Here is a 23982-nt window from a genome sequence, read left to right as displayed (position 1 = left end):
GGTGCTCCGGCCAATATTGCACAACTTGTCCCCAGGGTACCAAGAGAGAGAGGCACTCTGGGAACACATTCAACCAACCGTGGGACGCTCGTGGAGATTTATACTGTTTCTTTTCCGCGAGCCCTCATGTGAAGATGACACCGTTTTGAAACCAGCAGCAGGACATATTCAAACCTATCAGGCAGCGTTTGTTTGTTTCCTTTCTCTCTCTCTGTTCATTTTCAGTGTTGCAGGAAACATTTAATTGTTTTCACTCCATCTTGTCAAGGGGGGGGGGGGGTTAAGGAGGGACCAGGGGGGGTGGGATTTGTGCAAGGGGGTCAGGGGGTATTTTGTGTTTGTATGATGGAATCACACACACACACACACACAATGTACAGTACAGTCGTGCGACTCCAACTGCTGCAGGGTACATTTGATCTGTGTTCAAATGTGTGTTGAGCTGTGTTCTCAGCTGATTTCTTACCTTTGCCTTTCTACATTACTGATGCTAACGTTTGTATTCAAAATTATAAGAGAAAGAAAAAAAGTGCTCACTCAAGTATTTTTAAACCAGGAATTTGAATGACCGAGGGACTTTTTCGGGGGGGGGGGGGGGGAGTGTTTCTGGTGGATTTTTAAGGGAAGTGTGGAGAGAATGTTGCCATAACCCTAATGTTAACCCTAAAGCATGACACTTTGGAGAAGATCTACCTGCTTTTTGATTAAGGCTGACTAACCCTGTGTTGTTGATAGGCATTTTTTTGTAAAATCAATTACAAAAGGAGTTCAACTGCAGAACAACGTTCTTGTCAAGCAAATAAAAGTTGATAAATTCATGACCTTAATAAGCTCTTTGGTTTTTACTTATCCATCACATCATCCACCTGTGATGGCTTCATTTTTTGTTTTATTTTTTCCAAGCTCAACATATTTTTGTTATGACTACAGTACTTGAGTGTTATTCCATTTATAAAGGTTAAAACAAGGTTAGTAGCCACCAGCATAATTTGGGATTGTTAATGGGATGGCTCTACAAAAAATATTCTGATGTAAGTCTTACCATACCAAATGAATTAACCTTTATAGTAATTAACAGAGCAAGAAGGATTATCTCTTATACCAATATCAGTAGTTTGTTTGAGATTTTAGTAAAAAGCACTCACTACATAAACATGTATAATATTTGTGCTTTAACTAAATTTAAAAGTTACTGAGTAAAGAAGACACAACTATTAGTAAGCTATAAATCACCACATCACTTGCCACATCTCATAGCTTTATTATTAAAAGACTACATTCACAGTTTTGTTTTATTAAATTAAACGATCTAGAGGGCTTAGGTTTATCAGAAAAATGCACACCTGAATTTCCAGGCAAAAAAAACGAGACGCAAGCAGAAATAAGACGTCAGACTTGGGGAAGAGTTTACACACTCGTCTTTATCATGACGACATCAATCTAATTACAAGTTATAAAATATGTAACAAGACAAATGAGAAGCCACATCAGGTCCAAGGCTTTATTCCGGCCCCCACCCCCCGTCTCCCTTTAATACAAAACTGCTCTGCTGATATGCTGTTCTGACTGGCCGTGGGTAGATCTTGTGAAAGGAGTGGTGACTGTGGTTTTTCTGGAGACTGACAGCACGGAGGTTGCAAATGTCACCCCTTTCACTAGAGCGGGTGTTTAAGGCAAATGTTGCTTGTGTCCTAGTTTAGAGTTAGATCTTTGAGCTTTGTCTTCTTTTCCTCTCCCCCAAGAGAGAGAGTGAAGCGCAGATGGGCGCAGATCACTTGAGAGCGGCAGTCAACTCTGGTACAACCTGTAGTGGTTGGGGGGGGGGGGGGGGGCAGGAAAACAAGGTTAAGGTTCAAGTCATCATGTCTTTCTGCAGCATGGAACACAGGTGGTCAGGCGGAGTATAGAATTCTCCGCTGTCCCACAAGATAAAAGTTCAAGTGTGGGAATGACCTCTATGGGGCTCACATGAAACCGCAGTCAGGCTCCCGTTCGCGTCACAGTAAGTGTCCCAATTAATTAAGATTTAAATGCAGCAAGCAGCGTTGATAGCCTAGTGCTACAGGGCTGAAATAACCCACAGCCCCGTAGCGTGGGGGTTGGGTAGGAGATGGTGGTTTTGAGTGCGGTAAAGGCACAAGTTACGGCATCGTGCCATGAGAATCGTCTGGGAAACTTTATCATCACACGATTATGTGACCACCAGGATCAGTTTACCGAGACGAGGAAGAGGAGAAAGCCAATCCATATTAATCAGCTATCTGAGGAGTGATCACATGTAAACCGATAACGGGCAGGTCACAGCTCTGCTGCAATTGGCTATCATTACCAATCACTTTCATGAACTTTACTCAAACACCTGGGCCTGCGATGGCTGCCCAGCGCTGCTGAATAAAACATAAGGGACAGGACAAACAAGGGCAAATAGAGGCGGCTACTCTTACAGGCCCCAACCACCCACCGCAGGTAGAGGCCAGCAGCCTGGCACCACGTGCCTCCGTGCCACCCCCAACGCGGCAGGAGTTGGCTGAGCGTGTAAAGGGTTTTGGTTAACGATGCCAGCAGCCAGCCCGGGTGAAAACCAACACCGAGTCGCTCATGTTAAACGATCACTTACTCTTAGGGTCAAAATGAAGTGGTCTTTTTTTTTTATCTCTCCGTCTCTCCCTCATGTTCTTTTTCTCCCATCCTCCTGCTTGCTCTCTCCTCTCCCCTCCCCCCCCATCTCTCCCTCTCTCCCCTTCTCTCTCTCCATTTCTTTCTCCCTCGCTCAAGAGTAGTCTGCAGTGCTGCCCCAACTCTCCACTGATTAATTCAGGACCTCAATAATTTAACAGACACACATTTCCATTAGGTGGAATAATGCATCGTGCAAAATTTATCAGGGAAATACTGAACATAGTATTCTATTATTTTTATGCCCATGCCTCTGGAACCTGCCCGAGCCTGCTGGCCAGGAGACCGCTATGAGAAGTTCTTTCAGTCATTTGGGCCTGATGGATGGGTCTGGGTGGAGGAAGGGGTGTTATTAATTCAGGGCATGTTTTAGGTAGACTGCTGTTGCCCAAAATGTTTTTTTATAGATCTACGGTGAAGAAGAGAAAAAAAAACAGAGAGAGAGAGAGAGAGAGATAGAGCCGCTCCACAGGCACAGATTGCTCACCTTGAAGAGATCAGCGACCAGGCCGTAGTCAGCCACCTGGAAAATGGGTGCCTCCGGGTCCTTGTTGATGGCTACAATGGTCTGGAAAAAGAGGGAGAGGAGAAAAACAGAAACTTCACACTTCTGTGAGACAACCGTGGACACAGAGTACAGGGCACAGTGTGCAATGAAAGTAGTGAAGCCATTCAGAAAATGGAGAGAAAAAAAAAATGAGAGGGGAGATGAGAAGCCAACAACCAACCAACAGAAGAGAACTTGGAGAAGACAATGACTTGGGTTGTGCGGTGGAGGGGGCAACAGAACTCGATCTCACAAGAACTATACAGTTACACTAAGAGGATGGGAAGCGGTCGGAGTTTATGGAAACATATGGCCGAGCCGGTAAGTGAATCTCGGGGACCACTCTTCAGAGGTGAACAGTCTGATGGATTGTGATGGCATAAAACAGTCTGTGGCTGAGGCAGGGTTAAGGAGAAAACGCAGATGAATTATACATGGACACACACACACACACACACACACACACACACACACACACACACACACACGGCACTCTACTGCCGTTCCTTTCCTTCAGTTTGTTTCTCGTGGGCACAGTGAGGAAGGAGCGCGCAGTGCAGCGCCGCGCATGGCCACAGAGAGAGAGAGAGACCGTTGGCAAGGCGACAGCAGGAGCTTTCTCTTTGCCAGATGAAGATTTCCGCTTTCAGTGCAGTTCGGAAGGGTTGGGGCAGTGACGCATTCTTGTGCGTACAAAAAAAGGACTGCAGTCCCAAAAGTAGATCCTATACTGATTGCTCAACACTGGACACAGACACCCCCGCCCCCCCCAAAACAACACTGAAATGTGTCAGTTTAACACTGTAGTTGCTGTTGAAGTTCAAAGTTATGAATTGAGATAAAACAACAAAAACCTTGTCACATTCACCAAATATTTCAGATTGCAGTCTGTAGAAAGATTTTAGAAACAAATTGTCCGATTTCTGGTCTTACCTTGCTGTCCTTCATTCCAGCCAGATGTTGGATAGCTCCTGAGATACCCACGGCAATGTACAGCTCCTAAGACAGAAGCAAAGCAAACCTTAAATGAATAGTCCACATTAAACCAACACGTTTTCTTGACGCTTTTTAAGACATCTGAAAAATCTCTCTCAATTGAACCTAATTTAACCCAAATAAAAGTAATTCCAGCGCCGGTCGTAATCTGGTTATATCGCAAATTGAGTTTTAAAAGCCTCGCTTAATGAGTCACTTGAGCGACCTAATTAAAGATGATTCAGGGCCGTGTTGAGAACTGCCTTAATTGCTTGGTGCCTGAGGCAACATTATGGCAGCTACAAAATGTGCCAGGGTTCAATTAGCATGGTTTAGCCTCTCATTCCTCCTCTCCCCTCGTGTAGATGTGGACGGGGAGCAAAACGAGAGCTGCTCCACTGAATCAGTGTTTCTCCTCGGCCGGATCTCATCCGTGGCAAATGTGCTTTGCACCTACAGTAGTCATTTAATAGCAAAGGCTTGCTGGAAACCCCCGGGAGAGAGCCACAGGAGACGGATGTCTCTTTCCCTCACCTCCTGCCTGCCTGCCACAGACGGGATTAAAAACTCATGGGCTGGTTTCCTAGAGGAGAAAGGTTCAGCTGGGTTTCTGTGGGATGACAATGAGGTTTACCGTGTGCTGCATCTCTAATCATGTAGCATTCGAGCCCAGCCCAGCCTTGATTTCCTGTCTGGGCACCAGCTCCCATACCCACTGGTTGTGGTACGAAGAATGCTTCACCTTTACTGTGAAAGCTGGCTAAAAAGCATGCCTACTGCACCCTCTAAAAGACTGATCTGATGTCGCATGATAAGTCATGTGATGAACTGGAGATGTGCCAGCTATCCATCGATAATGCAACTTCCTGAAAAACTGCAGTGATTCACATTTAACATTGATACCATCATAAATGGCTGTCGCACTTTTTCAAAAAGGGAAAGGACAGTGAGAGAAGCCAGCGAAAAGGTAGGTCAAGTCGAGGGGTAACCGTCAAGCAATCCCCCCCCGACACTTTCCTGCACCCTGCCCCACCAACCCAACCCACACACTTGAGTGCACAGCAAACAAGCACCAATGGGAGTGTTGACGGTGTTTCCAAAGGACTCGAGGTCAGCCAGGCCACGCAATTAGTTCAAAGAGGAGCGCTTGGTGCGAGACTCCCCTCCTTCTCCCCACAGCTTTACTCCTCTATCACCCAGCCAGCCCCTGCCCCCCCCCCAACCTCTCATTCCCTTCCCCCTTGGGAGGCAGCACATCAGTAGCTCTCTGCTTAATGCACTTCCATATGAATATTTCAGTGCTGTTTAATGTGACTGCGCCGGCCTCCGAGGAGCAGAGCATCAATTTGTGAACACGAGTCTGCCGGAGCCTAAAAGCTAGGCCTGGTACTACAGCAGAGCTGCAGAGGCGTGCGCTTGCCACCACCACCACCGTCGTCAGTCTAACGGGACTGTGCTTCATCTTGAGGGAAATGCAATGCTGAGCTGAAGGAAAAGGAAAAAAGAGAGAGAGAGAGAAGGAAGAGAGGGAAATTGTGGCACGCCATACATGGTGGCCTGGTCCACGTTGATCTCTTCAAATCATCTTCCATCATGCAAGACAGGCTGAAACAGTAGGAGCTGGTCTGTTGGAGCAAACGCGAGATCCTGAGTAACTTTTTCCGTGCTCCGCCATATGTAGCCGACCTACCCACTGCCCCACTCGTAAAAAAAGGTCATATACGTAACTCGAGATTCCACGGCAGTTGCGTGCTCATATTCCAGAGGTGTGAATAACAAATTCCATACAAGTGGACAGATTGGGCCTCCAGAAGGACAGCCATTGTTCACCTCAACAGGGGGTATGGGGGGGTGGCGGGGGGCTGAGGGGTGGTTGACACAAACAACCACAGATAACATTACAACAACCTATCCATAACATTCCCAAGCTGTTGTCCAAATGTGGACAATGCGCGCATCCATCCTTCAGCTGGAACCCCCCCACCCTAAAATCAGCTTACATTACAAAGAGGAGAAATGCTCCAGACGGGAGTGTTGCCTTTACAACAGATAGATACTCATGAAATAATTCACTGCCTGCTGGGAGGTGATATTTACCAAAGAAGATTTTCAGGAAAATGGGGGCAGAGCTTTCAGCTAAAGCAGCCATCAACAAAATACACCTCAACCCCAAAACATTCTCTGATCTAATCATTTCATTAAATGAAATTGAATGAAGTCTTACCAAATGATGTTCATAGCAACACACCTTGGATCCACTTATTATGTGTTTTAGGGGGCATTTTGAGTACCGGGTGGAAACTTATTTTTTATTTGGGAGGCATTTTTCTTGCCTCCCGGGTGGAATCTTGGTTTTCATTTCTGAAAACATCTCCAAAATGAGAACCATAAAACTTTTTCCAATTTGCAAAAATTTCCAAATGTATTACAGACTACATATCCATGATAATCCATATGTTATTTTTGTCATGAAATTAGTGGGACAACACAATATAGCATAAAATTCAACTAGACTTATATCTCTCAAAGTCAAGAAAGTAAAGAAAAAAATATTTACCATTTACCATTGTATATTTTTAGAATGATTATGATAGTTAATAAATTAACATTACAATAATAAAAAAATCAGGTCACAGACATTAAAAGACACTGCAGTTCAGTTTGATTTCATAGTGGTGGTGTTTGTTTTTGCATACACATGAATGCACAGCAGCCCCACACGTGACAGCTTGTCAAAACATTTAAGAGACGTTTGGGTTTGGGCTAAATTGCCTGGTTTTAGCTCTGGGCAGACAATCGGGGCAGTCGGTGCACTAATGGGTCCTGGTAAATCATTTAGGACCTCCAATGTGCCATTAACTGCATTTCAGCAGGTCTGGGCGGCCCTAATGTGTGGATAATGACAGCAGGGAGGTCCCACTTGAAGTGGATAATGGAAAATTAACCTTTTCTAAGGGCAACAAGGATCCATCTTTATCGGACCCTCCCACCACCAAAGATAAAAAAAAAAAAGGAAACGTGTTGTTTACTTTGAACTGGAAGACATTTATTAGTGACTCAAGACAAAGCAGATTGATTTTGAAGGATAACCAGAGCTGATAACCTTCCAAAGGAATCAGTCTCTCTTCTCATTACAGCTAAAGCATTTTGAGATGTCCTCTCCTCCACAATTACATGTGGGGCAGAGATATGCACAAAAAGGTGTGTGTGTGTGTGTGTTGGGGCAATAGAAAGATAGACTTTATAAGTAGTGTAAGGGTGTGTATGCGTGCACACGGATGCGTGTGTGTGTGTGTGTGTGTGTGTGTGTGTGTGTGTGTGTGTGTGTGCGTGTGTGCGTGTGTGCGTGTGTGATTTACCGGGGCCACGATCTTTCCGGTCTGTCCAACCTGCATGTCGTTGGGGACATATCCAGCATCCACTGCCGCTCTGGAGGCTCCCACTGTGGGCAGATGAGCTGGTTAAAGGACCTCCACACCAAACAATCAGCATTAAGCTCACAACTGCATACATTAGCAAGCTGTGCATAAACTATCTAGATACATACACTAAAGATTCTAGTCTTAAAAAGAAACAAGTCTGTTTCTACTTGTACTTAGCTTGTCAGCTCAAACAATTTATTACCGTCTGTATATCAACATAATGAAGTACAATTACGGTCATATATACTGTAACTTAGCAGAAACGAAAACAAAACAAAGAAACACTCTCAAAGACATTAAGTGGATACAGTCCGTCTTACAATGTAAATTACTATTAATTTGATAGTATATAAATGCACTCTAAAATGAATATATCATAGCAGTTGAAATGTTTTTCAATTGCACATGACCAATGCAGTTTATTTCTTTCTAATCTTCCTGATCTATCAGGGTTCAGTGAGAAGTATAAGTAATTGATCTGAGAGGAAGTACCTGCGGCATTGAGTTTGTCAGCAAGGTCGTAGAGCAGCTTGAAGTTGTCCCCACTCTTCAGACCTCTACCTGTTATGAGCAAAGAATGACACACGCCGATCAGGTTACAGTTTGACACGAGTAGGGTTCCATTCAGATCAATAAGGCCTGGCAATCTCCAGAAATTGATTTATGCTTTCCTGATCAGATTGGTCATATGTCAATATGACACACACACGTCGGATCCATTTTCAAATGTAATGAGATTTTCTTTTCATTTGATACAATGGCTAAATGAATAACCAAACACCCAGACAGGCATCTCAATTCATATAAACATAAAATACTGACATATCATCAATGGCACACTGAAATAAAGTGAAGACAACAAATCCAAAAACTGTAAGCAATTCTAAGTGGCAATTTTAACAATATTACAATCAGATCTTCTCCCAGAGTTCACCATACTGCTGACTAGCAGCATTTTATTAAAACTCTTTACATACACTCTATTACTCAAGTATTGGAACTACCTACAATGTCATATATTTCAACTTCTATTAAATGTAGAATATATACAAATGAAATATCTGATTTTTGCATACAGCACTAGTTTAGTAATAGACTCCTCGACCAGGTAGATACAGCATATTTGTTGGTTTGCATGTATTAATTTTTTTATTTTGTCCTGGGACTATTGATAAAGGGAGCTCCCACCTCCTGAGACGACCACTTTGGCACTGGTGAGCTCCGGGCGATCGCTCTTGGTCAGATTCTGCTCCAGCCACTCGGACACTCCGACAGGAGAGCCCGAAGACACTGCAAAAACATCAGACAAAAACACAGCAGGACCATCAAAGGAGCCAATAAAACCTCGACCCTCACAGACATGTACAGGTCTTAAAAGTTCTCTGTTGACTTTGACTTTACAATCTAGTAAAAACAACTTTTAAACAAGCCAGTCTATTAAACCCTACAGGCCTGGGTCATGTGTATACCTAGCATACTCAGTTCTGAATTCAAAGCACCTAAGCTGAGAAAAACAATCTAACGCCAGATTCAGACACTTGCATTTCGCTAACGCTTGCCAGTGGATTTACCAGACATTCGGAGGGGTGTACTATACAGTCTATGGTGTGTATGAGTCATCGCAGTTAGCTGGCAGGTAGTGGAGGATAGTTAGCTTGCTAACTTGCTAAGGTTAAATAGATTGCTCACAACATTTCAGAGGCGTTTTGTGGTTACAATGAGGGCTACAGGGACTATTTCTCGCCTACTTTTACAAAATCCAAGCATTTAAAAGACAAATAAATTATGTTCATATCCAAATATGTCTGTCTTGAACAATCTACTGAACTCTGTGTCATCCTTGTTGATGTTGAGAGCTGTCTGTGCTCATTTGCATAACAGTAATTTGATTGGCTGGCGCCTGCATTGGTGCAGCAAAAGTCGGAAATGTTGCCACTTTTTGTCGGAGACAATGGGAGAAACGCTGACCCTAGATTCACATGCTCGCGTTGCGTTACTGCATGCCGGTGGGTTTTCCCAGCAGTCAGGGGTGTGCACTGCAAAAAATGAAATCTAACCAAGTGTTATTAATCTTATATTAAGATCAAAAAATCTATATGGTATAGTTTTTAGAATGAAAAGACTTACCTAGCGCTCTCTCAAAAGATAATTTTGACTTAACTTAAGAAGACTTTGACTTATTTTAAAGCAACACCAAAGTTTTCCTCTGTCGCACAAACGCTGTTTGTTTATCCAGCACTGGCTTTGCAAATAACGATGTCCACAGACAAGGTAGAATATGTTGCATGATTTTATGAAAGTACGATGTATTGCAACATCAGATGCAAGTCAAATTTGTAGTTTCTTATGTCTCACTCCATCGAACTACAGATCCGCTACCCGATCTGACAAACTTACATAGTGCGGTTATAGCTGATAGAGGGCCGCGAAGCGAATCCAGAAGTGCAGTTCACCCTGTTAGGAGTTGATGAACCACTGAAACGATTTTGGAAACATTATTTTAAGGTACAAAAAACTCTTTGGTGTTGCTTTAAGGAGTCTTATCAAGACAAATTTACTCAACGCACTGGCAGAAAAATTTGCTTGTTTTCAGAATGAGATGTGTTAAATTAAGTCAAACTTTTCTTAAATTAAGTCAAATGATTTCACGAGAAAGCTCTAAGGAAGTCTCTTTATACTGAAAACAATACCAACTAATTTTTTTTATCTTGAAATAAGATTCATAACACTTGGTTAGATTTCGTTAGATCAGAGAAGCAGTTTCGTTAGATTAGAAGCAGTTTTTGAAGTGTATGCCTTGAAGCATAACCAGAATTTGATTGGCTGGTGCCTTGCGTTGCTGTCCGTTGGTGCAGCAAAAGTTGAACATTTCTCAACTTTTTGACAGAGGCTCGAGAGCAAAGCAGCAATATGGAATCATAATTCACTTCGGCAACGGATGACATAAGCCCATGTAAAGTGAACGAGATGCGTCTCCAGCAATGCATTCAATGCAAGCGTGTGTAGGCACCGTAAGCAACCACAATACACTTCGACAATGGATGACGTAAGCCCAAGCACTTTGAATGTGAAGCGTGTCCCGTCAAGGCATTCAGCGGAACCATCTGTGAGCAACGGAACGGCATCGCTGCTGCAGTGTGAAGGGCGTGATCAGACAGACACTGTTTGCTGCTTGCACAACACGTGGCACACCAAGCTGCAATTTTTTTGTTGAAAACTACTGTAGAAAAGCAGTTTGCTGGGTTTTTGTTTTTGTTGTTGCTAGGCAACCACAGACTCAACTGTCCTTATCTTAACCATGATTAAACTAAAGATTACATGACTGAATGAAGATCATGAAAATAATATACAACTTTCTCACTAGAAATGTTATCAAAACATATTTTAACACCAAAACTAATAAAAACGCAAATTACGCCAGGCACTTTTCTGCTAGGAGTTGAACTCCAGGCACCCTTATAAAAATTGGGCATATAAGCAGTATGCAAAACATTTACTGCCAATACAAATTAACAGAAAAAAAGACGCGCCTCACTGCAAAAACGGCGTCCTGTATGATTGCGACCTAAAGGGTGATTCAACCTCAGAAGAGTTTGAATCACTCCCAAGGTCTTGACAGTGTTGGAATCAGAACTTAGGATTTTTATATTCATAAGTGGTTTATGTCCTGATGTTTCTGTTATGTGTTCTGAGACATACGAGATGAATGTTTTTATTTCATTCTGTTCCTGTACTGTCCCTCTGTATATCTGTGTGTGATTATGTGTTTAGAGATAAGAGGGAATATTATGATTTTTCAGTGATTCTCCACTGAGACAGTAGCTATCTACTCTGGATTGCCAGGTTGGCACTAATCAGAGTCTGATTAAGTGTTGTCTACATAAAATGGGATTACCAACACCATCTCCCCTCAACCTGGAAGGGTACTTAAACCCTAACTATTTCCTTGTCTAGTTAGAGCAGATGGTAGATTTTTTTATGCAAAGTCATGCTGTCTCTCCTTTGCGCATTATCATTGTAAATAAATCTCAGTTCCTGATATTTTCCTACCATTGGTCTGACTGGGTTTTCATTCATCTGTGGTATCAAAATTACCGCCAGTTGGCATGTAAATGACTCATTGCCCAGCAGCTCACCTTCCTCGGACGTTGCATTGCCTCCCACCGTCTCTGCAGCCTCGAATGATGTTCCTCTGACCGTCAGGACCTTGACACTTTCGTTACACTTCACTGTACTGAGGGCATTCCCTGCACACAAAACACAACTATTGAGTAACTATTTCTTATTTGCCTTATAATATGGGGGAACAGCAAAAGAAAGTTGAATGACGTGATTCAAAATACCCAGCTCCCTGCTCAATAATAAAGTGAAGAAGGAAATGTTTAGATTTTACTTCTGAGCTATGCATAAATGGCATATAATGTGCTAAAACATAAAATGAAAAATGGCAACAGTATATGCCTCCAATCAATAATGAATAAAAATTATGGTGATGTGAGGCTACAATGATTTGTACTTCCCAGTGCAAATGCATTCAAACAAGGTCTCACAGAAAGCCCGGGCTGACTCATATTTCTTCCTACAGTCCAACATGCTTGCCAAAAAATAAGTAGTTAATATCATTTGGAGCTATTTATAATTCATGTATTTTTATAAATTTGATGGGAGGAAGAGGCTTTGGGGACATCATTATTGCTTAGGTATAGGAAAAAGCCACTGAGCCCTTGGGCTTACCAATAAAACAATCGTGAGAGCTCAAGTTTGGGCTCAGTGCAGGCGGTGTAACTCACAGGCATATGCATGGATTTACTGCATGTTGAACTCATATGAAGCATGAGAACATCTAGTCAAATGCACCAGAAATCTACATTGCACTGAAAAAAAACCAACGAACAGCAGCATAGTTTTTTTTTCTTTTCAAGTCAATCCCAAATCCATGTTTGCAGAGGAGAGGACTCCTGGTTGTTTGAGTGGGTTATACAACATCTGTAGCCATTAGACAAAAAAAAAATCTCCCCAAGTACTGTACTGTATATATTCATTCAGATGTCAAATTCATGACAACTTCCCGTTTTACCAGATATACCAAGTTTCACACATGATGGCAGATTCACACTAATGCTTGCTCTGCCTCTACAAAACTTTAATCTGCAAGAGATAACCTAGAAGACCTAATCTAACCTAAGGTTACCCAAGAGACTATATGCTGCTGTATGCATAAACAGTGCAGACACACTGCATCTTTGTCTAACCATTGCATCATGTGATGCCTGCTTCTGCTTCAAACCAGTTAGAGCTTGGAATGAGTTGGCGCTAAACAAATATTGCGAAACAAAATCTGGATTTCTTTTCATAACCATTGCACAAGTGTCCAGCGCTGAAAAGACATGAAGGTTACAGCTTTCTTTTTGTTTGCTTTTGTTACCTGCGTAGATGGTCCTCACAAAGGTGTCTGGGGACTTGATCTCAATGATGTCAGAGATAGGAGCAACATCAAGCTTGGCAGCTACTCTGGGAAGAAGGTTCTGAAAACAACCACAAACGTCCTCAGTTAAAATCCTCTGAGGCAAACTGCTCCAAACATAGACATTACGGTCCTAAAATTCTCACGAATATTCACAAAAAAATACCACCCCCTATACACACTCACCCATCACGAAAGCACAAAAACATTACCACCAACAATTACAACCAAGAAAACAAACAATATACTGAACACGCTTTCTAAACAACCAAAAAAGGTTTTGTGCATCTCAAAGTGTCCATACATCATAGTAAATAAGGATGCATTGAGAAGTTAATAATATTGTGTAATGACATTACTCCCAGCCCTGTGCCCTGAAAAGCATTTAAGTGAGAAAGGTCCAAATGGCAGTAATCTAAGAATTTGAACTACCAATAAATATGAAACCGAACCCATTGGTCTGAGACCCTTCACTTAAGCTGTGTCTTATCCGTAGGGGGAAATTTAGACCAATCTCTGTTTGGTCAGAGGCTGTTCAACACGAGATACTGATTTAATGCACTTACAATTCAATTTAAATACCATTAGATCCACAATCTGACAGTTTGTCTCTGGAAAGACAGATTACAGAGTGAATTGTGCATCACTATATGCAGACATCAGCCTCAGAGGGCTGGGCCAGACAGTGGAAAGTGGAAAAAGAAACTGAATTAATTTCAGTTCACAGCAGAAGCAACTGGTGGAAGCAAAGGCTTTTCCATTTGATTAAAAGGTCCTGCTCGAGCCAATGGAAAAAGTTGACGGCTCATAAACTTTGTGACTTCTTCAAGTGGTGCAGGAACTAATGTTTATGATGATCAAGCCCTCTAAATAAAACTCTAAGAGAAAATACCCTTATTAATAAATATTTAAATTGCATTTGCCCAACTAGTGCAATATCCCAGGGGCTACTGTATTGCTAGCAGAGAAGTGCAGCTTACCACTAATACAAAGACACTATACCTGGTATAGCTGCATGACTATACAGAATGCATATTTTCATAGTGCAATTCATACACAGATTATTGATGACAGATTAAATGAAAGCATAAGAGCAATTGGAGCAAGAAGAAATTATTTCCAATCATTCAAGTGTTGCACGATGTAATATAGGAAGAGACCCATCATCCCACCTGGCCTCAAACCCAAATGCACGGGGTAAGAAAACAGCCCCTAAACCAAAGAGCCAGGTTTTTCACCCATAGCTAGAAACAGAGTGTCAAGGGACAACAAATCTGATTTGTTTGAAAAGGAAATTGGTAAGGAAGTAGGCTACAATACTATCTTACTTTTCCAAAGGCAGAGGCACCTGCACAGATGTGTGTGAAACTGAACTGCTTTTGGGTTGCCAGGATCAGTGGGGTCAACTCCTCTGAAATATTACAGAGACAAATGTTATAATCTGCACACACTGTTAAACAGTAAATCACAACAATTCTGTGTGCTATTTAAAATGTTTAAATTTAATGAAGTATTTTTTTTTTAAATCACACAATTGCTGAATCATGAGAGCATATACCGGTATGTTCCTTCTGCATGGCAAAATATTACATACCAGGTAATCCTCCTTTATACGTATCGTGCTGAGCCACCAAAACTTTCGTCACACCCTTGACTTTGGAAATTTGTTCAGCAACCTGCAAAACAAAACACTTTTGAGACTGGAATTGCTGTTCAACAAACCAGGAATCTGAGAGTTTATCATTTGCACAATTCAATTAACTGACTGACTGATTGATGCATAATTGACTGATTGGTCATCTGAGATGAGGCTAGTGGGTGTCCTACCAATAGCATGCTGCAATAGCATGTGTCAGAAAATACAATCATGGAATCAGTTTATTATATCAAGAAATCCTTTTACACAAATCTAAAAAAACATTTTAACTTCAGTTCAACAAACCGTACCTTTGCACAATTTGTTCCAGCAACCAAGCAGGACACTTCCCCACCAAGTTGGCTGGCAGCTGTGATGGCGTTCAGGGTAATGGGTGTCAGAGTGTCATTGTTGTGCTCTGCAACGACCAGCGTACTCTGGAATCGCTGGATGAGACCAGTCTAGGGGAAAGGTCGAACAGTTAGCCTAGCTAATGTCAGTAGGTACACTCCAACGTTAACTCCTAAACGTGTGAGCGAAACCTAATAATCGAAGTTCAGACAACGTTAGCCCGAACTATTACCGAGCAACATAGGCGAACACAACCAGACTACACTGCCCAAGTCCTGAATACGTCTTATTCTGACTGGTTCCAGCTAAGTTAACGATAGCTAGCAGCTACTGCAACAAGACTCATGTTAGTTAAGATATGTGACAGCTGAGTAAGCAGCTGTTTAGCTTACTGGGGCCAGTATCGTTACTTGTCAATTCTTGTGAATACAGATTACTATGATTCCTTGAAGCATAACTATTCAACCACTGATCAGCGTTGTCCTAAGCTTGCAACGTATCAACGGGTCAAAAATGACAAGGGAAATGTGCCAAGTTACGAAACCGATTTCTCCGTCTTGTTTACAGTGCTGGCTTGTAGGCTAACGTTATACTTGTAGGTTAGCTTAGTTATAACGTTGTCTACTTGATATATGGTAACTTACACGTCACCAAACGTTATTAAACTACAACCTAACTTACGGTAACTATAAATGCTACAGCTCTGCTCTACATAACATTAACTGAAATTACTTGTTGACCTTAAACTGAGGGTGACAAGCTCACGTTAGTTAGCAGGTGTTAGCTTTGAGAGTAACGTTAGCAAGCAACATCTCGCTAAGTTAGGGTAATTGGGAATGCAGGTTAATTCATTCAAACTCCAAAGTACCGCTTAACGTTAATGAGAAGTAACCCAGAAATATGGCTAAAGAACCGTTAATCACCTAAGGCATTAGCTCATCTGATGTAAATGTCAAGACACTGTTCGCTAACGTTGGCTAGCGTTAGCTAACCTACTATCTAAACACTGCAACGTATAGGATTATATTTCCAATACTGTCACGACTGCGCAATGTCGTAGCCTGAATACATTAACGTTAATGTAACTTACCAACTGTCTCAAATTTGTTTTGTTCAACGTTCTCAGCATGCTGACCTGTTATGTTGACAACCCAGTTGCCCTTTCTTGCTGTTCAGTAACCCTTGAACAAAATTACAAGTTTTGTAATAAAGGGGGCGTTTCTCACTGCTGGAGCGTGGATATTCGTCACTTCCTGTACGGACCGTGGGCCGATTTGGGTGTGAATAGGCCTACACTTTATTTTAGACATTATAGTAATGGTTTGGAACGGTTGATCAATATGTCCTGTGAATATTTACTGTTGCTTTAAAGCAGAAGTAGGCTATAATGACAGGCAGGCAGCTCTCAGGCCTATGATAAAAAAAAAAATAGTCAACAGAGCAACAGTCTGAATTTGATGAAACCTGTGTTAGGCCTACTGTCAAATGTTCGAGCATGTCTTAGGCCTACCAATGATGCTATACTATTGCGCAGATAAACTCAGTTTTGATTTGCGTAAGAAAAAATCTTATTTTCTGTAGAATAATGTCAAAAACAAATATCCGTAGCAGCCCAATTTACACTATTTTCTTAAAGCCATATTTGCAATATATTTCCCGTTAAATTAGGGTATAGGCTGACATATTAAGCTTCGTAGGCTACTCGAAAATGAAGCCCACATTTAGTTAGGTAAATTTGGCTAAATGAAGACTACCATAGGTCTAAAAGTGTCGCTGTCCTCTATGTCAGTGAGAAAATTTAGGCTATGAAATAAATTCTTAGAGGCCTATCTGAGATTAGGCTATAGGCAAACTAAACTAGGCTAAAGATAGGCCAAAATAATAATTATAATACAAAAAACCCTTCTAATTCTGTTCAGGAGGATGAGCATTAATGTGTAGCCTGTTATTTTTGAGGGGTCAAGCCATGGGCTAAGCATATCCCGTTTTTTATTGTGTAATAGCCAACCGCAAGATATGGGCTATTTTATTTGATCAAGAATTTGACATAGAATAGCCTAGGTTAGACAATATTGAAAACGGACTGTGGCAGTTGCATGCCTGGATACTGAATAGCCTAGGTTATGTTGCGATGGAAAAACTAGAGAGCAAAAAAAGACATAAAATCAACGAAACCTTATCGAACAGGAATTCTAAACTGCTGACCAGTCTTATAGACCACAGCCTCTGCAAGTTTACAAGCCAAATTTAATTTAGCGGCGGGTGAGGGTCAATGTCATTGTCAGAGGTGAGGTTCGACGCATGTGACTGAGCGTACAATATTCAGCTTTGGCTTTTAATTGGTCGCGCTACAGACTGTTAAGAAAAAAGTCTGCTTTGCGCGTTTCTCTGCATGTGATTTAGCCTACAGAATACTCCTGTTGTTTCTTGCCCCATCCTTATCCTGTTGTGACAAACAGGATATATTCTATGGTTGACCACAGTAAAACTTCGAAACAGAAAGCCTGGTAATTTGGACATGCACTTCAGCATTTAAAAATGTCCACTTAGAAAAAAGTATTACGGTAGCCTACTCTCATCTCTTTCCAACTTGATGGTCATAATGAACCTAAAAAGCGACGTATTGGGCTGTTTCTTTAAGGTTCTATGAAGTATTTTTGCAAGTTTAAGCTAAAACAAGTTTAGGCTATAAGGGAAATGCTGCTGACTGAATCTTCAACTTCAACATGTAGGTTAATTGCATAGCGAAATGTACATGATAAACAGACAAGACAAGGAAGTTTATTGTCACATGCATATACTGGAAGTAAGAAATGCAGTGAAATTATGTCTGGTGTCAGCCTATTTGTGCATTCCTGGGGGGGGGGGGGTAAAAAGTGCAGTAGAAGAGGGGTTTAGTAGATTAAGTGGCAAGGGCTGCATAAGAAAGGTGGGGGAGGTTTGGGATTGGGGGGGGGGGGGGGGGGCACCAACAAGGAGCACAAGAGCAACAGGGTCAAGGAAAAACTCCCTTACCAAGGAAGAAACCTTGGGCAGATCCACGGCTCAAGGGGCTAAAAGATGTACATGATAAATTATAATCTGACTAGTCTTTGTGTACAGTTTTGTGAAAATGTTATGGGATGAAAATGTTTGAACCACATCATGCAGAACTTTTCCTATTTCCAAGCGTACTTACAAGCCTTTGCCAGAAGGGGGCTCCAAGTCAGAGCATAATGATGTTAAAAAGATATTGCATGGATGCGCCTCATGAGTTAGACTATGTCGCAAATACTTTTAGTAGGCTACATAATGCTCAAGAGGCGCTTGCACTCAGTTTACATTTCACGACGCGTGGTGTATGCCTTTGTAGTCCTGTTTTTTCGAATAGAAATAATGGACATCTGAAGGAAATAATTGACATCTGACAGACTGTCCCGCCCAGGCAACAGAATACCTACCCTAGGCAGCGAGAGGAGGTGGTTCAAGAAATAGCCTAGGTCGTCGAAATTCTTTGAAATTTGCTTTAACAAAGGTAGCTTGTAGATGGAATGAATGTTTGTCTGTTGTCATTTCCTCGGCAAAAAGCCCATACAGTACTGCCTAGCCTAACCTCTTCAGCCCCTTTAGCGTAGCCTATTCGGGTCCAAGTTTTCGTGTGACGTCAGGCTGCGTGTCGGACGTCGCTCTTCCCACTAGGCTTCTCGCTGCTGGGGTAGAAGTTATTAGTCAGCCAAGGACGGGACAGTTTCCCACTCCATTTCTTCATCTATCGCCCTCTGCGCAATCCCTCCTGTATGGTGGACATTCTTCTCCATTCTTCTTTCTTGGGTGATATGGGGGATCATTCCAAAAGTAAGTCCTGTCTCTTTTCTATAACTTGCCTATAGCAATTTGAACGTCGTTTGTGTTTTAAACAAGTGATTGCTTTATTGTTCATTTGTGAAATATCCTAACCATAGAACTAATCAAATCCATTTACAGTGTAGCAATAGCCTATGCAGACGGCCTGAATGCAGATATTGCAGAGGTGCAAAACACATTTATGCCTAAGCCTATATTCCAGTCTCAATTCATATGATTTAACGGTAGGCTATAGCCCATGCGAGAACAACTGAACCCTGAAACAAACTAAGAAAGAAAGAAAGAAAGAAAGAAACAGCACAGAGAGACCCATAAAAATGACATGACCTGACAAATATGGATACATTGACCCAAACTGGAAAATATGTGTGTGCGCCTTCAAATGCATAGCCTACCCTAGGATGTCAGTGACAGTGTCAGGGGTTAGGGTGTCCAGGTGGTAATAGGCCTATTAATGTGTGCATTCCACAGAGAAGTCCGGAATCGCAATGTGTGTCGGCTGTGGAAGTCAGATCCATGACCAGTACATCCTAAGAGTCTCCCCAGACCTCGAGTGGCATGCAGCCTGCCTGAAGTGCGCGGAATGCAGCCAGTACCTGGATGAGACATGCACTTGCTTCGTTCGAGATGGCAAGACCTACTGCAAACGAGATTACGTAAGGTAGGAGTTTTCTTACCTTTTTCCAAAAAATGTGATTTCAGAGCTTTGGAATTTAGAAAAAAGGCCCTCTCAAATGCAGAGTTTTCGAGATGAATGAAAATAAAGAAATGTGCATTAATGTCATTCGAACGTAGTGAACCAAGAACGAACGTGTCCTGTGGCAAAACAAAGACACAATTCGGGGCAAATTGTTAAGCCCCTATGTCCAAATAAAACAAATAGGCTATTTTAATTTATTTAGACTCGATCAACCAACATAACTTGCTAAATCATTGCTATTCAGTGTTGTTTTCTTAATTCACAATCAATAACGGTCTGTATTTTAAATATGGCCCAACTATGAAATATTAGGAATTTACCTTGATCATACATTTATCTTCTTCCAGGTTGTTCGGGATTAAGTGCGCAAAATGTAACATCGGCTTTTGCAGCAGCGATTTAGTCATGAGAGCTCGGGACAATGTTTATCACATGGAGTGTTTCAGATGCTCCGTGTGTAGTAGACATCTCCTCCCCGGAGATGAGTTCTCTTTGCGAGACGAGGAACTGTTGTGCCGGGCCGATCATGGCTTACTGATGGACCGCAGCTCAGCAGGAAGTCCCATCAGCCCCGGAAATATTCACTCTAGCAGATCCATTCACTTGACAGGTCAGTACAATAACAACGATAATCTTATAGGCTATATAATAATAATAATAATAATAATAATAATAATAATAATAATAATAATAATGGCTGCATGCTTATTGCAGGCTATCCACAACATCATTTAAATGGGCTAAAGGGTGTAGATAGTGTGTGTTAACATAAGGCCTATTGCTATTAATTTGTAGGATAAGTGTGTGGATATGCCCTACCAATAACCCATGGCTAGAGCGTTGGTTATTTTTCCCTTAGACATAGCCTACAATATTGTGATCAACCACTTTAGCCTACATCAAATAACTATTAATAGAAATTAATTAATTAATAATAAATCACTGTGCTCTTACAATTTATCTGACTGATAGTAAAATAATCGAAAGTAACATTCTTGTAACAGATAACATGTAACATTTTTTCAGATGACTTTTAGCGTAAATATTTCATGTTTTGGTTTAGCCATAATCTCAAGTTTTAAACCACCGTGTTATTCACTGCAAAACAAAATAGCCACAGTGTAAAGGTATAGGCCTACATGTCTAAATATCTAACATGCAGGCTTAGACGTGTTAAGCATGTATTGCGTTTCTCAATTTGTGTCATAATTTATTATTATTTTTATCAGGCTATATAATGTAAATATAATTTACGGTAAATTGCTTTGAGTACGCTTAGACTACAAATCCAAACGGTACAAAAGTAGGCCAACAAAGTGTAAAAAATGTAAAGTGGTTTGTTTGTAATAATGTTCTCCTCTACAGAGCCTGTGCCGGTAAGGCAGCCCCCACACCGGAACCACGTTCACAAACAGTCAGAAAAAACCACTCGTGTACGAACAGTGCTGAACGAGAAACAGCTCCACACTCTCCGAACCTGCTACAATGCAAACCCTCGACCGGACGCTTTAATGAAAGAACAGTTGGTGGAGATGACCGGATTGAGCCCACGGGTAATACGAGTGTGGTTCCAAAACAAACGTTGTAAAGACAAGAAGAGGGCCAATCTCATGAAGCAACTTCAACAGCAGCATCACAGTGATAAAACCGTAAGTACAAGTTATTCTTGTTCTCCCACCTAACACCGAAAATCAGGCTTTTCTGTTACCAAATGTTCTCGTAACATAAAAACGCACCTTGTGCTTTAGGGTTCGTTTTTGAAATCCATACGAAACATATAGAAAACCATAACAAAATTGAAGTGGCCTAGTGTTAAAAAATAAAATCACACCTCATATAATGATAAAGAAATGTAAGGTGTGTGTGTGTGTGTGTGTGTGTGTGTGTGAGAGAGAGAGAGAGAAAGAGAGAGAGAGAGAGAGAGAGAGAGAGAGAGAGAGAGAGACAGCCTGCACACGAAAGAGAGAGACAGACAGAATATGTCCAAGATTTAGCCAAAGTGTGAGAGATGTTTCTCCGACATTCTCTTGATTGCATGTTTGGTGCGTAACGTGAGACTCATTTCAGAGTATATCATCACCATGACATATTTTGCTCGATCTCAGGCTTTCTTGCAAATTGATCTTATGCACTTGTTCCTCTAGAATCTGCAGGGCCTAACAGGTACGCCTCTAGTAGCTGGCAGTCCGATCAGACATGACAACACTGTCCAAGGGAATCCAGTCGAAGTACAAACGTATCAGCCACCGTGGAAAGCCTTAAGTGAATTTGCCTTACAAAGTGACCTGGATCAGCCTGCTTTCCAACAACTGGTAAGGGACATACCGGAATGTTATGATTTCACTCCCACATTTTACAGGCCTGTAATCCACATCCATAACAACAGTTACAAAGACACAGTAAATATAACTTAACAAATCTTGATATTACGCATGAATTTCAGTAATGACAAACTATGAGGATGGGAAAGTTTTCTGAACTCTACTGGCTTGTAGTTACAGCCCTGTTTGTAAATCCAAGCATGTTTTATCTCTTAATTTAGATGTTGTAGTTTAATCGAACATCCTACCACATTATGTTAGGAAATATGGAAATCGAAATATGTGGCTATGTGGAAAGCCAGAAACAGTTCTTTCTTAGCCTACTTCATCCGTAAATTGGTGAGCATCGCCAGGATGAAAATGTGGAGATTGTTAGGGATTCTGTGTTAATTCCTCACCTCTCTCTCATATAGGTGTCATTTTCAGAGTCAGGTTCCCTGGGCAATTCGTCAGGCAGCGATGTGACTTCACTGTCGTCGCAGTTACCGGACACTCCGAACAGCATGGTCCCGAGTCCAGTAGAGACGTGAGATCGGGCCCTCACCAGTGGCTCCCGTCCCAGCATGCTCCCGCGCGTCCTGCATGAGAACAGATGACCTCACAACCTCGAAAAAGAAAAAGGATTAATTAAAATGACACCTACACGATGGATCTTAATGTGAAGATACACTTTGCCAAAACTAGGAGAGACTTGCCCGGACGAATTCGAGTTTCCTTACCTCTGGCATCACATCTGATAAAATTTCCATGGATCCATCAAAACCAGAAGATACCCCGAGGAATACAAACAAATTATTTTGATTTGGGTTATGAACCAGACTCCTCTTCTTTTAGTCTGTTTTAACAGTATTCATTAATGGCCATTGTATAGATTTATCAACACGCGAATGATTTTCCTAGTTCTTTGAGGCAGCAGAGACACATATTTGTCCATTGCGCATGATCTCCGCAGATGGTGTAAAACTGACTCTTGTAAAATATTTTATCTTATCGGATGGAAGACTGATTGTTTGAACTTCTCAAGAAAAAAAGTAAGTTATTGTTATTTATTGTCGGGACGTCCGTCCATATCAGAATTAAGAATTGAACTTAATAAACTATGTTAAGTGCTGTTTATGTCTGAAGAACTCTACATGACAAAAATATGGACATCTATATCCAGAAGATATGTTACTCATTTATATGGACAACCTCTGTTTACATCCTCATCACTTTACCGAGAGACAAAAAGACTGTTAATTAACTCCCACATTTCCGTAAACAACATGCCAAATACCTGGCAAATAGAAGGAGTGGTGAAATAGAATTAAATACTAGTGAATGAGTTATCAGTGTCCATTATGCTTTGCTTAAGACTGACTTCACAACCAAACAAATCGCTTTAAAGTGATTTCCCAGGGACATCGATATTCTGTCTTTATAATGGTCTTACCTGCAAAGTGGGTTAGACTCGGTGATTAGCCTATTTCTTTAATTGCTGCTTATGGAAATCATAGAACTGCAGCGATGGGAGATCTGAGTAGGTTAGGTTATTGTATGACATTTCACAATTTCGTAATATTTTCGCTTTATGGTGGCAATTCTAAATCTGTGCCCTTATCTGAAGGAAAGGACCTGAAATGTATGTTACAAAATGTCCTATCATTTATCATTTGTCTAGCCTGGTACAGAAATCTCAAGGTTTAATAATAACCAAGGTTTAAATAACCAAGTGTATTTAGTCATCTCTTTTACTAACTCGGATTATTAGACAGAGAGGAAGAGGAGAGGTCCCCTGATAACACTCACAACTCTCGGGCAAATTTACATCTATCCAACAATTTTGGGTTTTGACTGGGGATGCATCATGATTTTTAATTTATGAAAACTGTAAAAGAAATTGGGCTATTTATTTTATAGAGACTTAAACGTCCATCACCGACCATTTCCATCACATAGAGCGGATATTGACCAGCCCATTGTGCCTATCCTACGAACCTGTTGTGATCAATTCCTTTTTGCTTGTAAAGGCATAAGTCTAGACAGAGGACAAGGATCGGCGACCTCT

The 23982-nt window shown here is 41.4% G+C and overlaps 2 protein-coding genes across 2 annotated transcripts; one reads left to right on the top strand and one right to left on the bottom strand.

The window, feature by feature from the left end:
- Nucleotides 1-1401: 1401 nt before the first annotated feature.
- On the bottom strand, nucleotides 1402-16281 carry etfa (electron transfer flavoprotein subunit alpha). Its single transcript, XM_076262513.1, has 12 exons — nucleotides 16162-16281; nucleotides 15032-15181; nucleotides 14679-14760; nucleotides 14413-14495; nucleotides 13046-13145; nucleotides 11757-11867; nucleotides 8809-8910; nucleotides 8113-8181; nucleotides 7558-7640; nucleotides 4157-4222; nucleotides 3164-3244; nucleotides 1402-1804 (listed from the first exon to the last, which is right to left on the bottom strand). The coding sequence occupies exons 1-12, from the start codon at nucleotides 16198-16200 to the stop codon at nucleotides 1772-1774; spliced, it is 999 nt and encodes a 332-aa protein (XP_076118628.1). The 5' UTR covers nucleotides 16201-16281; the 3' UTR covers nucleotides 1402-1771.
- Nucleotides 16282-18803: 2522 nt separating this feature from the next.
- isl2a (ISL LIM homeobox 2a) lies at nucleotides 18804-22930 on the top strand. The gene is made up of 6 exons (XM_076299986.1): nucleotides 18804-18905; nucleotides 19386-19575; nucleotides 19962-20224; nucleotides 20980-21263; nucleotides 21759-21926; nucleotides 22349-22930. The coding sequence occupies exons 1-6, from the start codon at nucleotides 18848-18850 to the stop codon at nucleotides 22463-22465; spliced, it is 1080 nt and encodes a 359-aa protein (XP_076156101.1). The 5' UTR covers nucleotides 18804-18847; the 3' UTR covers nucleotides 22466-22930.
- The last annotated feature ends 1052 nt before the right edge of the window (nucleotides 22931-23982 follow it).

This window comes from Alosa pseudoharengus, unplaced genomic scaffold (assembly GCF_046254945.1).
Source record: "Alosa pseudoharengus isolate Yale_2024_CS ecotype anadromous, Long Island Sound unplaced genomic scaffold, YU_APseudo_1.1 YU_APseudo_1.1_scf_10, whole genome shotgun sequence".
Lineage (NCBI taxonomy): Eukaryota > Metazoa > Chordata > Actinopteri > Clupeiformes > Clupeidae > Alosa > Alosa pseudoharengus.
The sequence above is the reverse complement of the archived record's forward strand: the minus strand, read 5'-3'. Positions and strand labels throughout refer to the sequence as shown.

Bases quoted from the DNA above. Each gene is read 5' to 3' on its own strand.
- etfa (XM_076262513.1), bottom strand. From the start codon at position 16,200: ATGCTGAGAACGTTGAACAAAACAAATTTGAGACAGTTG. The intron at 15,182-16,161 runs GTAAGTTACATT...CCTTTCCCCTAG, and splicing joins AAACAAATTTGAGACAGTTG to ACTGGTCTCATCCAGCGATT. The intron at 8,911-11,756 runs GTGAGCTGCTGG...ATGTTTTTGCAG, and splicing joins CAATGCAACGTCCGAGGAAG to TGTCTTCGGGCTCTCCTGTC.
- isl2a (XM_076299986.1), top strand. From the start codon at position 18,848: ATGGTGGACATTCTTCTCCATTCTTCTTTCTTGGGTGATATGGGGGAT. The intron at 19,576-19,961 runs GTAGGAGTTTTC...ATCTTCTTCCAG, and splicing joins TGCAAACGAGATTACGTAAG to GTTGTTCGGGATTAAGTGCG. The intron at 20,225-20,979 runs GTCAGTACAATA...TCTCCTCTACAG, and splicing joins CAGATCCATTCACTTGACAG to AGCCTGTGCCGGTAAGGCAG.